Source organism: Alligator sinensis, unplaced genomic scaffold (assembly GCF_000455745.1).
Source record: "Alligator sinensis unplaced genomic scaffold, ASM45574v1 scaffold1295_1, whole genome shotgun sequence".
NCBI lineage: Eukaryota > Metazoa > Chordata > Crocodylia > Alligatoridae > Alligator > Alligator sinensis.
Window position 1 is genome coordinate 724,394 of NW_005841880.1, and position 14,735 is coordinate 739,128.

Genomic DNA, 14,735 nt, shown 5'->3' on the forward strand with positions numbered 1-14,735 from the left:
CTCATCAGATGTAAGCCATGGACAACTCCAAACAAGAAAACCAAGTCCCCTACTTTCAGGTCACAACAAATGCAGCCCAGGCTACTAGTGACCGACAGTTGTTCTGGCTCCTCAAGTGGAATCCATGAAACAAATATGATCTCAATGCACATCCTACACATCACCCTACACAACTGGCTTCCTTATGGATGGGCTGAATGGACAAAACGAGTGAATTACAGGGCCTCAAGATCCTGATTCAGGCACAGGGCAAGAAACATGGTATATCTCTGCACCAACATATCCCAAAGGGCATCAGTTCTGCAGCTGTCCATCTGGTCCTTTTCATGAGAACTCAAATACACATGGAACGTTAAAAAAAAAAAAAAAAAAAAGAAAAGAAAAAAAATGGAGACAGGCTTGTGTTTCTAATCCAAATGTACTTCTCTTTATTCAAACCAGGGTAATCACTGGTTAGTGCAAAATGCACCTAAACCTTTTAGCCTGAGGGAAATCTACATCTTAACAAGGCCTCCGTTAACCCCTAACGAAATCCACAGAGGATTCTGAAGAGTTTGAAGCACAGATCTAAATGCTGCACTTCTTAAGTGACTCTGTGCATCTGCACCTGCCTTGTTACCACTTCTATACCATCAGGTAACAAAAGCAAAATACACTCAGTAGATTTCTTCTTTGAACTCCCAGAGTTTCTGGACCAACCCCCCTACTGCTGATGCTAGAAGTAAGGAGGTTGGGACTGACCCTCACTTCCAATGGTGCTAACGGAAACCCTGTTTTAAATTAAAAAATAAGCCAGCATACATAGTAGAAAATTTCTCTTAAAAATTTCACAATCTGTAAATGTATATATTTTTTTTCTTTAAACATAAAAGTTTACAATATACGGTAAAACAAAGGCTCAGGAAAAATAATTTCAAAAAAAAGAAACCTGAAGTTTTGAATTAAAGCTGAAGACATTTTTAAAACCCTGTAGTTTGAACCAGTGACATTTTCTTTATTTGTGCTGATGGGTTAGAGAAAGGAAAATATTTAAAAACTGCAGTCCAAACACCCACAGCTTTGCCTTCAGAAGCCACCTTCCCCCTCCCCCCCACCCTCGCCCTCCAAATGTTGTTAGGTTGTTCTCCATCAAGTATGTGATTGTCACAAGTTCAGAAGTCTGGGATGCTCGGGTTCAGCTGGTATCAGATATCCCGCTGTGGACAGAATTCCCTGATTGCCAGCATGTGCTAGCGTCTGTAGGGGTGGAATCCTTGCACATTATGGTTCTGTCCTCGTCCAAAACCACTTCCTCCTGCAGGTGGGCCACTGGATGGTGGCACTGAGGGGCCTCCATAGGAGGGGGGTTGCTGGCTGGGATCGGAGAAACCTTGCCCAAAACCACTCAATTCTTGTCCATAACCTGGGAAAGAAGGGGAAAAGCCTGCAGTGAGCTTCTGTTACAATCCATACTCAAGGACAGAGGCGCAGCACCAATAGTAGGCGCAAAAAATGATGCCACACACATACTAAAGCATAGCTTAATAAATATACACAGATGTGTTGGGCTAATACTTTGAGATAACAACAGTTGCTTTTAGTTCTGATCAGCTATCTGATTTACATACAGAGAGCACAGGTAACGAAGAGAGGGGACTGAATGGGTCAACAGGCATTGTGGTTTTCACCCCGTATTAAATCTTACCCAAGCTGGTAGCGAGCTAACTATCATCCTACTGCTGTTCAGAGGTTCATGTAAAGTGGGATGGTGGGTTCTGTCACTCCCTTGTGAATAGTTCTTAGCAAGACTTCCATCCTATCTGCTTCAGCAGAGGCAGAGAAGATTAACAGGGAAACATTTTACTTCCTGATCATTTTGCAGCTACTATAGCTATTAGTAAGCACCCCAGGTGATTACTGGAAGTACCTGGTAAATATGTTGCCTGGACTGTAAACAATCAGTTTTGCTGCTTCCCCATATAACCAAAACTTCCTTTGCTGAAAAGACACCTAAGTGAACAAAACCTAAGGAACTTGTTTTAAAGTGAATTTAAGTCCTGAGCCCTGACGGATTAGTTGATTTAAAAAAAAAAAAAAAATCAAGCTGACAGTGTTCTTTGTAAAGGCTTTGGAGACTGAACTCAAGGCTCAGCTACAGGCAAATTGGCAGAGCAGAATCAGGAAGATTGTTACCGCTGCTGTTGCACGCATTACGTGGTTAAAAGGAACATCTCAGCCTCAAGTTGCCATCAAAATCCAACACCTTTCCTTAACATTACCTTTCTACACAGGACAAGCTGAAATAAGGAAACTTTGTGGCAAGTTTTTTTTTCTTTTTCTTAAAAGCAGTTCAAAAACAGCAAAGCTGTTTCATTATCCACTCTGTGGCCAATACTTCCAATGCAGCATAAGCAAACAGGTAAGCAATAAGCCATCTTCAATACACCCAGGCACTGAACACTGACAAATGCGTTAGTCTAATTGGTTTTGCTCTATTTACTCACTAGTTCTCAGTCTAGAAGTGAGGTGTCCCTCAGTGAAACTCTGCATTCACTTATCATGCACTGAATTACAGGATACGCTGGCAACTCCCTTCCTTTCCAAGAACAGAGAAAGGTAACTATGGAACCAAGAGACTTCTGCCTCCTGCCCAGTCTTCCTCCTGCCTGGATGAGGCTGTGACCTTCATTCTGCAACATAATCTGTAGCTGAGGTCAGAGATTCAGGAGCAATACATTTCAAGTAAGCAGGATGAGAAAAGACCCATGCCCCCTTTCAATTTGGGGGCATGAACTAATTCCTAGAAGCAAATCGATGTATAGCAAGAGTCCCTTACTCTAAGAAGCCTAAGTAGAATATTTCCATAACTAAAATACAGCTGTTGGTCATTAAAATGGCATTACTGGGAGCCTCCACTATGCAAGACGTCATTGTTGAGAATCCTAATTACTCAGTACAGTTTGACAACCCCACTTCTTTCTGCAGGGTTAAGGCAGGTTTAACTCTGCTAATCCAAAGCAACAAAGTCTCTTAGCATTTCAGTCACAAGCTCTGCCTGTCTCGCAGGACTTACTACCTCTAATGAGTTCTACAATACATTTATCATGGACTTCCCTTTGTGAAGGCTGGCTGAAGCTGCCTTTTTTTTTTTCACCACAAAGATCATCCACTAAAAAGGCAATTTAAGTGTTCTGCTCAAGGGATGGGGCTCAGAGCAAAGGAAACTACGTTCTTCCTAATGCTGCGGCTTGCATTGAGAAAACCTCATGTCTGCCTACTTGTTTGCCACTACAAAATCTTAAATCAGCAGCCAATGCATTTAAATACATTTCTCTTGCCCTGTTCTCTCCACCAATGCCTAGCATAGCAATCAGCCTGCACTGGCACTTTCAATGGTGACACACAGTTGATTCACAACTTCTGCGTGCCCTGGTTTCCAAGTTGTGCCAATAGTAGCAAGGGATATTTGCTGTACTGCTTATGAAAACTCATTTCAATTGGATAATAAAACAAACCAAGACTTGCCAGTGTAACATCTTGGGAAATGAACAGCAGAATAATTGATGAATGTTTGCTTAAGCCAGCTAATAGATATGTAAGCTAGATCACCCTTGAACCAGCAAAACCAAACATCTTCCCCACCCTCTTAAAGAGAAGAGACCCTGCAAGAAACACAGATTAATTTCCCAAATGCAGATAAAGTAAGAGCATTGGTTGTAAATAGGCTCCACCTACCTAGGATCTCTCACTGCTCAGCCTGACCATAAGAGTGTAAACAAAGTATTGGCGCGTAGCCTGAAGGGTCTTGAGAATAGGTACCCAGCCCTAGTAAGAAATGAGGAGACCAGGGTGACGAACCCCAAGAGAGCCCTGTACAGAGATAATTTTTGAGGGTCAGGGAGACATAGCCCCGTTAGTGTTTAATTTACCAGAGTGTTCACATTTACCCTAACTGTAAACATAGCCATATTTACGATGCTGTCAAGCCAGGATGGATTTTTAAATGCCACAATGATTAAATACTTCCATGTTTCCTTAAAAGTTTATGAACTCTATGCATTAAGTGAATACATGCAGAACTGGTCCACTGCATTTGTACAGTAATGCTGAGAACTAATTTGCAAATGACACCTGAAGTGCCAACGCTCTTTATAAAGTGTATACATAACTCCATAAGCACGTAAGAGATCAACAACTTTGGTGGTAATATACTATACTGAATACTTCTAGCCATATTTGCATATACTGAGAGTGCAGTCTTGCATGTAAGTAGTTTGCTTTCTAGCATGAACCTATGGGAGACTCATTCTTCTAATGCATTTAACTAACACCTGTAAGCCCTCCCACCTTCCCCTCCCACCCCAGTTAAGCCCTCCCGCCCACCCCATACCCCAAGACTATCTAAAACCAGTTTTTAAGAGATTTCCTTGAGAAATGCCTACCTGGCACTACATAAAATGCTACAGTACTGCACGTGTCTAGCACAAGAACCCAAATACCCTTACAGTTCTGTTTTCAAAGGTAAATAATTTAAGATTTTTAAATGGTATTTGGAGACTACTGATTAAAAAGTCTGGCAGCAGGGATATTATCTGCAAATTTCCCAGGACAGAACGTTCTGATCAACTGTGCTGTCGATGTTAATACAAATATTTCAAGAGCCAAGCTTAATTATGTAAATTTGAATGCGTCAGAGTCTATTCTTAAGTGTCCTCCTTTTATTGGTATGTTTCTGGCACGATAAAATCATCTACCTGAAGTCAGAGGGGATATAACTACTACTTTTTGTGCCCAACTACTGCGTCTGATACAACCCAGCTTAGGATCACCACTTTGGAGAACTATCTTCTTTTTACATGTCAAGAACCAATAAAAGGATGATTCTCCTGGAATTTGTGCTTGGCACCCACTCCGTAACAAACCACTTCTGAAGGTGTTTTAAAATGGGGGGTGGCAGGACATGCATAAGCACGCTGGGGTGAAGTGATTATAATGCAGGGACAGAGTTACCATCCTTAATCTCTAGGCCTTTCTCATGAAAAATGCTGCTTCAGCAGCTACCAGTAAGCCCCAGAAGGCATAATCCTCCCACCACGAACAGTTAAATAAGCAGTGCTGCTCCCAGAAAGTTTGGGTGGAAAGGCAAGAAACCTTTCCTGATCCCCACAAGAATGCAACTTTCAGCTAGCAGCACAAATATCTGACTACAAGTTTTCTACAATATTGCAGCCTATCTAGAGAAAAGTGATTTTGCAGCTTTTAAACTATCGTTATTTACGGCAGTCATCTCTAGAGACTGATTAAGCATCAACTATGCATGTCTTTTTTATTTTCCACATAACTGTTAGCTTCTTCAAGTCTTAACTGGGAGAAAAAGGAGCATGCAGGCCAGGTGTAGCAAGACACCTCCACTGTCATTCTTTCAGTCAACTCCCTTCTTACCCTTCAAATGCAGATACTACTTCTAAATATTATTATTCTCCAACCAAAGCAGAGACAGCTAAACAGAAGGAAGCAAACTACTGAGAGCAGCATGACACTTAAACAAAAAGGGTTTCAAACAGAACTTCTGGAGTGCAAATGGTGGCTTTATCCCATCAGTGCACTGATCCCTACTAGAGGACTCAGGAAACGGGCAGTGCCTTAAAGCTGGTGAAAGGAATAATACTGCAATATCAGAATACTGGGCATTTTTGGAATCCCCACCCCACCCCCCAAGAGCCAAGCTGGCACTGTTACCATTAGTACAAATGCCTTCAGCATTAACGCACTGGTCCTGGACACTGACTTGTCACCAAGGCACTATGAATAAAAGGAAAGCAGAATGTGAAGGATGGAGGGGGAAGGTGCTGTTCTGAGTATAGTTGACATGCAGTTACTTACCAAACTGACTATAAGGGAATTCTGGCTGAGCAGTTGGGGGTTTGCTCATATCCTGAGTTGTCTGAGATGGTGGTGGTGGTGGTGGGAAAGCTAGTGGTGTTGCCCCAGGAGTGGCAGGAGGAGGGGGCACTCCAGGAGGGGCAAACTGATCTGGTGGAGGAGGTGGGGCACCATATCCAAAACCTGAAATCAGAGGCAGAGTATAAACATGGTGAAGTTAAGAGGCCAAATTTACACAGGGCCTGGACTTTTATTTTATTTGCTTCACAGCACAACTTTACATTGTTACAAAACCCCCTGGGTTGTACTGGGATAAGACAGTACTATTTGCTGCCTGCAGATGGACCTAAATTAGTTCGGTCTCTTTTGATGCTCATCATCTTATGCTCAGTTAAAACAGCCAATGTTTAAGAGTTGCAAAATCTTACGCTGCGTGTGCTACAGACACAACTATAAAAACCTCATTTAGGAAAAGGAAGCCTTGGGAAAAGTGAGTGTGGGGAAGAGTCATGGCAAGATAGTCCTCCAGAATGCCTTCATCCAACCAAGTTATGAGACTGCCCAAATTCCATGGCTACAACTTGTTCAAAGCACAAGAATCGGAACGGGCACATGATGGCTGCTCAAGGGAAGCTGGACGCTTGAGTACATTTGTATGCCAGTTTGTTTGTTTTTTAATCAGGATTTTCAAAAGGAGCCCAAATCCCACTTACAACTCATGGAATTTGTGCCTTAAAATTCTTTGGAAAGCTCAACTTAAAATTATTACTAACTTTACCTTTTGCAACCATAGAGATGTGAAAAGTAGAAATCCACACTGAAATAAAATGTTCTCGATACAACAGAACACAGATTTCGACAGTTACAGAATTCAAGGGTCTTGTTAATGTGATCAGAACAGATGGAAACAAAAGGCCACAAGTAACTGAAAGATGCTGGGCTTTAGCTGTAGGATAGAATAATCTGCATATTCTCAAGTGGCTCAAATGAAGAAAACTCCAGTAAATTCAGAGGAAGGCAGGAACCTGACACAGCAGGAGTAAAGCCCAGTCTTGTGTTCAGCCCCACAACCCCGGATCAAAACTCAGAGGACACTTACTAAAAGGTGGAGGGGTGCCATAGCCCTGCGGGAATCCTTGCGGGGGTGGGAATCCTCCAGGAGGTGTAGAGACTATGTATGAGGTAAATGGTGGAGGAGGAGGGGGGGCTCCTCTTCCTGGAGGAGGCGGTCCATACCCACCTAGAAAATCCAGTAAGACTGGTGAGAACAAGGTGATATAAACAGGAAAGGCAACCTTTAGATCTAACCCAAACACACAGCATGCACTCTTCTTGGGAAGGAACTGTCTAAACCTTGCACTCTTTGGATACAGACTTGGAGAAATAGTGCTCTCCAGCCATTCCTCCCCCCTCCCCACACCTGGCAAACCCCAAGCATAAGCAATCCAATCCCACAAGGCCAAATCCCAGTGCATTTCCATTAACAGCAATGAAGCATTCTGCTCCCAGCATTGCACAGTTAAGAGAACTAATTTCTTCCAGTGAAGATCGAGTTTTAAAAGGCTTTGAGGAACTACAGTTCAGAAACCTTTACACCACCACAGGTTCTTACTTAAAAAGCAAGTCCTATGCTCTCCCACTAGGATTTTTTCTACAATTTACAACCAGCACCCACACCCTAGCACCTACTTACCAATTGCCTGGCCAGCTGGCACCCACATTCCTGAAACAATCAAACAAAAAAGGTAGTTTATGCACTTATATGCTGGAACTGTCCTATAAAAGCACGTCGTAAAATGATGAAAAAACAAACCAAATCAAGAAAAATCCTGTAGCATTTCTTGTATTGGCTTTTTATTGATTCTACAAAGCAGTAAGCCCATTAGTCTTAACACTCCAAAAATATTCACCGTTTAAACAGAAAAGATGCACTCGCCTCAAAAAGACGCTTTATAAAACTATCTAAAAACACTAATGTTTTGAATCCAAGCCTAATCAAGCAGTTCATCAGTCATCTCCTTCAAGGGTGTTATAATTGGAGTTGAGTTCATTTTCTACTGACTGCTGTGCTCAGGTATAAAAGTTAATGCATTAACAGTTTCAGACTGGCTGCGACCATACCTTTCCCCTACAAGTAACCGAGATGAAAGTGGTCTGGTTCCCCAATTTGTGAAGCTGCAGATTAGCACACGCGTGCAGAGTGTCAAAGCCTCAGGTGCAGCTTTCAAGTTAATAAGCACCATGGGGAAACCATGAGCCATCCTTAGGGGACATTATCTATTGTAGTGATGCTGCACCCTTTCCCTAAGATAAATCCTTTCTTCAATATCTGAAGGCAGGCAGGCGATATTCTGTCAGATGCGACTCAATTATACCACCTCATTTCTTCATGTGGCATCAAAACATCTTTCAATGAACCCAGTGCATTGATTCCCTCTCCAAAATCTCAGGTTCTCTTATGACAATCAAAACTAAAACACGCGTCTGCCCCTACCAGCCCTGAAGGATTCAAGTTGAATCAAGAAAATTATATGCAGTAAGTGCTCCCCTGCACCAGCACTAACGACTAACCCCACAGCTGCTTGTTACGTTCCCAGGCTATGCTAATGAAATATGAAGACACAAGACAGCCTGTTTTCCTTTCATCCCTTTGACATTTTACTTGTAATTTCCTCTGCTACTCATTTCAAACCTCATCTTTGAAAAATGTGTGTTCCATAAATATTTTTAATCAGGGTCCCCACACAGCTCTCACTCCCACAGCTGCTGAATCCTGGAGCTCTCCTCTGCTCCTCCACGATAGGAAAAGGGAACATGCTGATTAGTTAGGTGTGGGGAAAGGCACACACCACAAGATGGAAAAAAAAGAATAAAAGGAAATCACAACACTGATCTCCAGGCAGCCAGGCCAGGGGGCAACAAAAACATTCTGGGGGAAAACTTAAGGACAACACACCAAGCAGAATTAGAAAAAAAACAATAGACGGCACTTCTACTTAAAAGTCACGACGCCAATGGTGTTGATTCATTTAGAGCAATCACTAACAAGATGCCATCTTTTCAAACAATGGGAACGATTTGCAGTTTCCAACACTGTACAAGGAATGACTTGGGTCGTGTCAAATGCAAAAGGAAGAGGTACCTTGGGGACTATATCCTTGCTGCCAAGTAGGAGGGGGTTGTCCTGCCCAGCCATTGGCAGCACTTGGCATGATCCGGCTTCCCCACTGGCTGGTACCTGCCGGCCCCGGAGTCTGGCTCTTGCTGTCCCGAGGTTCTGCACGTTTCACCTCCACCTAAACAAACAGATTCGCCATTTAGGAGAGATGATGTAGGTTAATATACCCCCCTTCCCTTCACACACACCCTTATTTACACTTAAGACTACACTTAGCACCTTACGACTTATGTCTAAGTACTTAATTATAAAACTTACTTAAGGCCGGTAATTTAAATAAAAAAAAAATGTTTCTCAGGTACAATAGATGCAATGGCAAGACATTACAAGTCCTACGTCAACATATATTTAAGCAAAATATGTCCTACAAATTATTTCTGTTCCATTACATTAAAGTAGTTGTTTGCTTGCTTTTCTTAAAGCAGCAGTACCCTCTTACAATGGCTCCTCGCTCAAAACGTAGGGGACAAAATTTGTAGCTTCAGCTTTGGATCATCCTAAATGCTCACTACAAGATTTAAGACGACAATGCTTTTAGCAAAGGTGTTCCTTCCAGAAGCAAAGAGTTCACTCTGAAAAAGGGTACTAATGCTTTAATCATTCAAGGATGTTTGGGGTTTCATTTGGAAGTTCAAGAGTTTAAACCCACCCCATTTACCTTCAATTGCAATTTCAGCTCTGTTCATACCTGAGAAACACAAGCTTGATTTTTTTTTTAATTTGTTTTTTCTTTTTTTTCTTTTTCTTTTTTGGTCTTGTTTTATTTTTTTTAATAGGTTTATTTAAATGTCTAATGGAAGATAAGGACTTACCTTCCCCAGGCTAACGCTTAAAGAATCTCAATTAACTCAAACAATGTCAGAGGGAATGGATGTGATAAGAGAATCTTACATTACATCTAACAAAAAAGTAAACAAACATGCAAGTAATAAAAATGGACAGTTGAGTCAATAAGAAGCAAATCTTCATACTGTGTTAAGTCAGTGACAAAAGCCCTCCCATTTTTAAAACTGTTAATAAGCCACAGTGCTTAACTTATTTTATTTAAAGATAAAATGTCCTAGTGCAAGCCATCAAATAAGTGCATTTGACCTACTTAAAAATAAGCTTCACATTCCATATAAACCTCTCAAAAAAAAAAAAAAAAAATCCAGTCCCTGATTTAATGAAACAGTCCCAGCACTCATGCATGCGGAATTAAAGTCTTTTTTATTTTATGATTAATTTTAATGGGTGCCAGAGTACAAAGAAAATAAATCTCAATCATCAATGGGCCTGAGTAGTATGGAAAATAAAGTATTCAGAATTCTTACTGCTATGTCTTAAAAGCCATTCATGTCAGAGAACAAACAGGAAATAGGCACAGCACAAGGACAAAGACCCCCCCTCCCAGCCTTCTGCAGATGCCCCAAGGACATTATACATGATGGTAACCAAATCTCTGTCAGCTGAAGGCCCTTCTAGAGGGGAACCAAGGGAATTTTTCAAAGAACTCAAATTAATGAGTCTTAACACATTTTCCTTAAGGGGATTCAGTAACTGCTTACAAAAGCAAAGTCCTCTTTGCAATTTTAAGTTTTCCTACTTTCTAATAGCAACATATGGATGCAGATTCACTTTAGAGCTACAATATAATTACCATGAAGGGACAGATAGTATTCTGAAAGCTTAAAGTGGCTATTAATAATCAATGAAGGGGTGGGACATCCAGGGTTACATTCATCAAAGCAGCAGGGCTTCATTAATGTTCCAACTGGCCTTTGCAAGTCTGGCCATTGCTAGCCTGGCAACTGAGAGAGCCTAATAATAACTGAGAGCCCCAGCCCTTCAAAGGCCAAAATTATAGCTATACCCAGACCAAAAGAAATGATTGGCTACATTTATTTTTGTGCCTGCATAGCTGTGTATTTTTTTTTTTAATCTTTTAAGACCTTGATATTATTTGGTTTGAAACTTGTTCAAGAGCCATTTGAGAAGAGACTATTTAAAGTGGCACCGCCCATAAGTGGCAATTGAAAGATCTCAAACACTGAGCACCAAGAGGTGGTGGCACTTTAAAGAGGGATTCTTCAGATTCACACATCCATCCAAAGAGTTCTAGCATCCTTTTTTGGTGTTCACGGTTAACCTTCTGCCTTTGATCTGGGCTCTAATTTAAGTAGTTCTTGCAATTTTAAGGAAATATCAAAGAGTACATGCAAAGGATACATATAACAAGTAAAACAAATGCCCCATGGTGCAAACGTGTGTTTATTAACTCCCATGAGTAGCTGTACTGACTTTAAATGAGATTCTTCAGCTACTCATAGGAGAAAAAAAAAAAGTTGCATGCGTTCCTATTTGCAAGATCGGGGCAAAAAAAACCAGAGACATTCACGAAGATTTAGGACTTAACTCTGACTCGCTGGCAAATAGTTCTCCCCTCCTGCCCCTCAAAGGAGACTAGTCTACAGGAACAGAATCCCTTAAAATAATTAAGATACCACAAAATGTTTTAAATTGTTCACCAATCACTAGTTTAGAACATAAATAGTGCTCACATACTGTTAAGCAAGTAAATGCCTGAAATAACCAAGCTGTAGAAATCTTGTCAATACAAAGTGGGAATATGTTTCAGATAAAGAAACATGATGATATCCCCGGGTTTCAATAGGAAGTTTCTTTGGGGCATTTTTCACTATGAAGTTCCCATGGCCTAACACGTGTGTTTTACAATTCAGGATAAACTCAAAATCTTTAATAATTTTACCTTTACCAATTTTTTTAAAATATTTTTAACTACATCCATCAAAGCAGAATTTACTGGTTAATTTTAAAACGTCCCTTTTTTAAAAACTGCAATGGGTACAATATAACCTTAGATTTCAGAATCTCTCGGGAACTATAAATTCCTCCTACTTTCTCTTTCCACATGTGAACCCATGTTCACATCTGAATAATATAATCGAAACGAAGAGAAAGAGTCCCTCACCTACCAAACCTTCATGTGCTGACAACACAGTATGAAGATGAAACAACCAGAGGTCACTTAACTGCATTGTGGTTAAATACTATATATAGATATATATAGAGTATGTGGGTTTGTATCAAAGTTTCACAGTAAGTGACCCAATTTTTAAAAAAACCAATCCTTCATGACGTTTTTTGTCTTTTTTGTTCAATTTTAGGATTATGAAAGCAGATCCCCACAAAGTACCTCCAAATTTAAATATTAAATATTCACATCTGAAGGAGTGGTATCTTAAACCAAGCCTTAGCCAGCTGAGAGATTTCACTGGAATCCTCATTTGCAAGCATGTGGGAGCTAAGACTAACCTCTGGCAAACATCACACACGTAGCAGTGTTCAAAAGGTGATTATTCATCTACTCAATTTAGTCGGACAGAAGTTCTGGTCCAATGGAGCAGGTCACTATTTCTGCAATGTGCAAAGGCCAAAACTGAGCTGTTCACTAACTTACATAAACACTTGGGCCTCCGAAGCCCATTTCCTTCCCATGGGACAGTCAAGCAAGTCAATGAAAAATTGAGTTCCTTTCCTATCTATTATTTTATGCGTGAATTCCTTTCCTATTATTTTATGCATCATCATGGACAAAGCCTCGAATCTGGATTTTTCATGTTAAGATCCCCCTTGCTCATAAATTACCCATACTGCTCACCAGTGAAATTGCCAGTTGCCCAAGACTTGGTTTTGTCTTAAGGTAAAATAAAACTACAACTACACACTTTTTTGCCCATGATGTCGTGAAAATGCATGTTGACAGCCTGGTCCACTGATTGTTCGTCCTCGAAAGTAATAAATCCAAAACCTAGCCAACGACGAAGAGTGAATCAAGGTAGCAGGGTGTTGTGACACAAAACAGGATGATGAACAGTATTAGGGGCGGACCAAGGGTTCAAGCAGGGGTTTCAGATAACCAAGGCTTGTGTTACATCATCAAAATCGGTCCTCTGAGAAAACTGCAGTGGGTACTTTCCTGTAGAATCGGGCAATGAATGCCTCATCTTGGTTCTGTATATGCAACATTACAACTTGAACACATTCAAATGTTTTAGGTCCTTCCATTTAATCCATCCATCAAGGTGAAGAGGAAAAAACCTGCTAGAGCAAGTCTTTAATGTTACTGTATCACACCATTAAAAACAATGCTTGTGGGACAGCAGGTTAAAACGAGGCAGCTTTGCTCTTTTCCTTGATCAAGGATTAGGACCCCAGATGAAACCTACACTCTTCCCTATTAGCAACCCTACAAAGTATTCTTCCCCATAGCTTAGTGCTTGTTTTCCTGGAAAACAGTAAACCCTAAACATAGAAGTAATGTTTTTACACGTAGCTGTTCAAGCGCTAAAAAGTTTACTGTTCCATGGATAAATGAAAAGCTCCAGAAAGTAACATCCCAAGTCCAAGGTTCTCAAACTTTTCACACTTTCTCAAAGAGCACCTCACAAGTTGCCCCCTCCAAAATGGCATTCCTATGGGAATCACTGCAGCTGTTACACCCAAAAGAGTATTTCTTCAATATTGTGACATTCTATCTGAATGATACTGCTGGTCTCTCTATTTTTCATCTCCTCTCTCCCCAAGCTGTTCCACTGCTAGCTCCCTGCTGTCTACTTATGCTCCCACCCCCTCCTTTACATCTTTACTACTTGAGGTTCTAGGTCCCCGAGGGTGGCTCATTTCTTCCCTCCCTCTACAGCAATGGCCTTTTAATGAAGGCAGCTCAGATGCATCCTGTTACTTCTACAGGCAACAGGTTTCTGATGCCTGCAATAGCAGCTGGAAGTGAACCAGGGCCACTCGCATGACCCAAGAGCTCCCTGCAGCCAGTTTGAGAACCACTGCGCTGAGGCTGTAGCTGCTGACACGGCCAAGTGGCAAAATAATGGTTAATTCCACAGAAGGATGGAGCTGGTCCATGCCATCAACCACTCGTTGTTGGTATAACAACCAAAACCCAGGAAAGGTATAACACATGCAGTACATAAAATCCTGCCATTCTTTGGATTACTAGCTAAAGAGGTACAGCATTAAAATTAGGGAAAAAACCGTGTGGAATCAAAAGCATATGGAACATGGATGCATTGCTGCTTTTCTGAAACCCAAGATTTCCCCCTTGGTTTGCATTTTGCTTTGCAGCTAGTGCTGACAGCAGCCATATATTGCTCTAAAGCGTTAAACAGAAATACAGTATCTATAACAGTTAGTGTCTCTCTAAGCTTATCCAACTGGGTTGGGTAAGCCCAAAGAGGCCTATTGTAGAGAAGGTGTATATATAAAATACACAAAGATACAGGCCAAAATAGATTGCAGCAGGTCAAATTCTGCTGTCAGCAACAAGAGCAAAAGACATCACTAAAATAAAATTAAAATAAAGAGGAAAAAACTTTTAGCATTTCCCACACACAAGAGACTGGCAGTATAAACGAAGTTTTGTTGGTCTGTGATGAAAGCAGTCTCAAAGCTGAGGGCAGCATTTCATCACAATATATTTGTCTGAAGTTAACTGGAATTCTTAGGCATTGGAGTGAAGGGAAGAGACATCCGAGTCTGAATTACACTTTAAAAATCAGTTTAAAATTAGAGCCTTCCATCTAAGGTGACGAGGGAAAGAAAAAGATGGACGCTATGCAGTGAAGGAGACTGCCCTTTTAACTCTGTTCAGGGGATACAAGGGGGGGGGGGGGGGGCA

The 14,735-nt window shown here is 41.1% G+C and overlaps 1 protein-coding gene across 16 annotated transcripts in view; it reads right to left on the reverse strand.

Moving 5' to 3' along the window:
- Positions 1-410: 410 nt before the first annotated feature.
- Positions 411-14,735, reverse strand: part of DAZAP1 (DAZ associated protein 1) — a 24,351-nt gene continuing 10,026 nt past the window's right edge. For 6 of the 16 annotated variants that reach the window (XM_025196399.1, XM_025196397.1, XM_025196396.1 and 3 more), the window contains 6 exons: positions 12,769-12,851; positions 9,005-9,158; positions 7,556-7,585; positions 6,962-7,120; positions 5,863-6,045; positions 411-1,402 (listed from right to left, as the gene is read on the reverse strand). In XM_025196399.1, coding sequence (XP_025052184.1) covers positions 1,230-1,402; positions 5,863-6,045; positions 6,962-7,120; positions 7,556-7,585; positions 9,005-9,158; positions 12,769-12,851 — 782 coding nt within the window. In that variant the 3' untranslated portion in view covers positions 411-1,229. Of the gene's footprint in view, positions 1,403-3,714; positions 3,850-5,718; positions 5,782-5,862; positions 6,046-6,961; positions 7,121-7,555; positions 7,586-9,004; positions 9,159-12,768; positions 12,852-14,735 lie in introns of those variants that run through there. The other 10 variants (XM_014528022.2, XM_014528021.2, XR_003092546.1 and 7 more) reach the window with 9 other exon arrangements.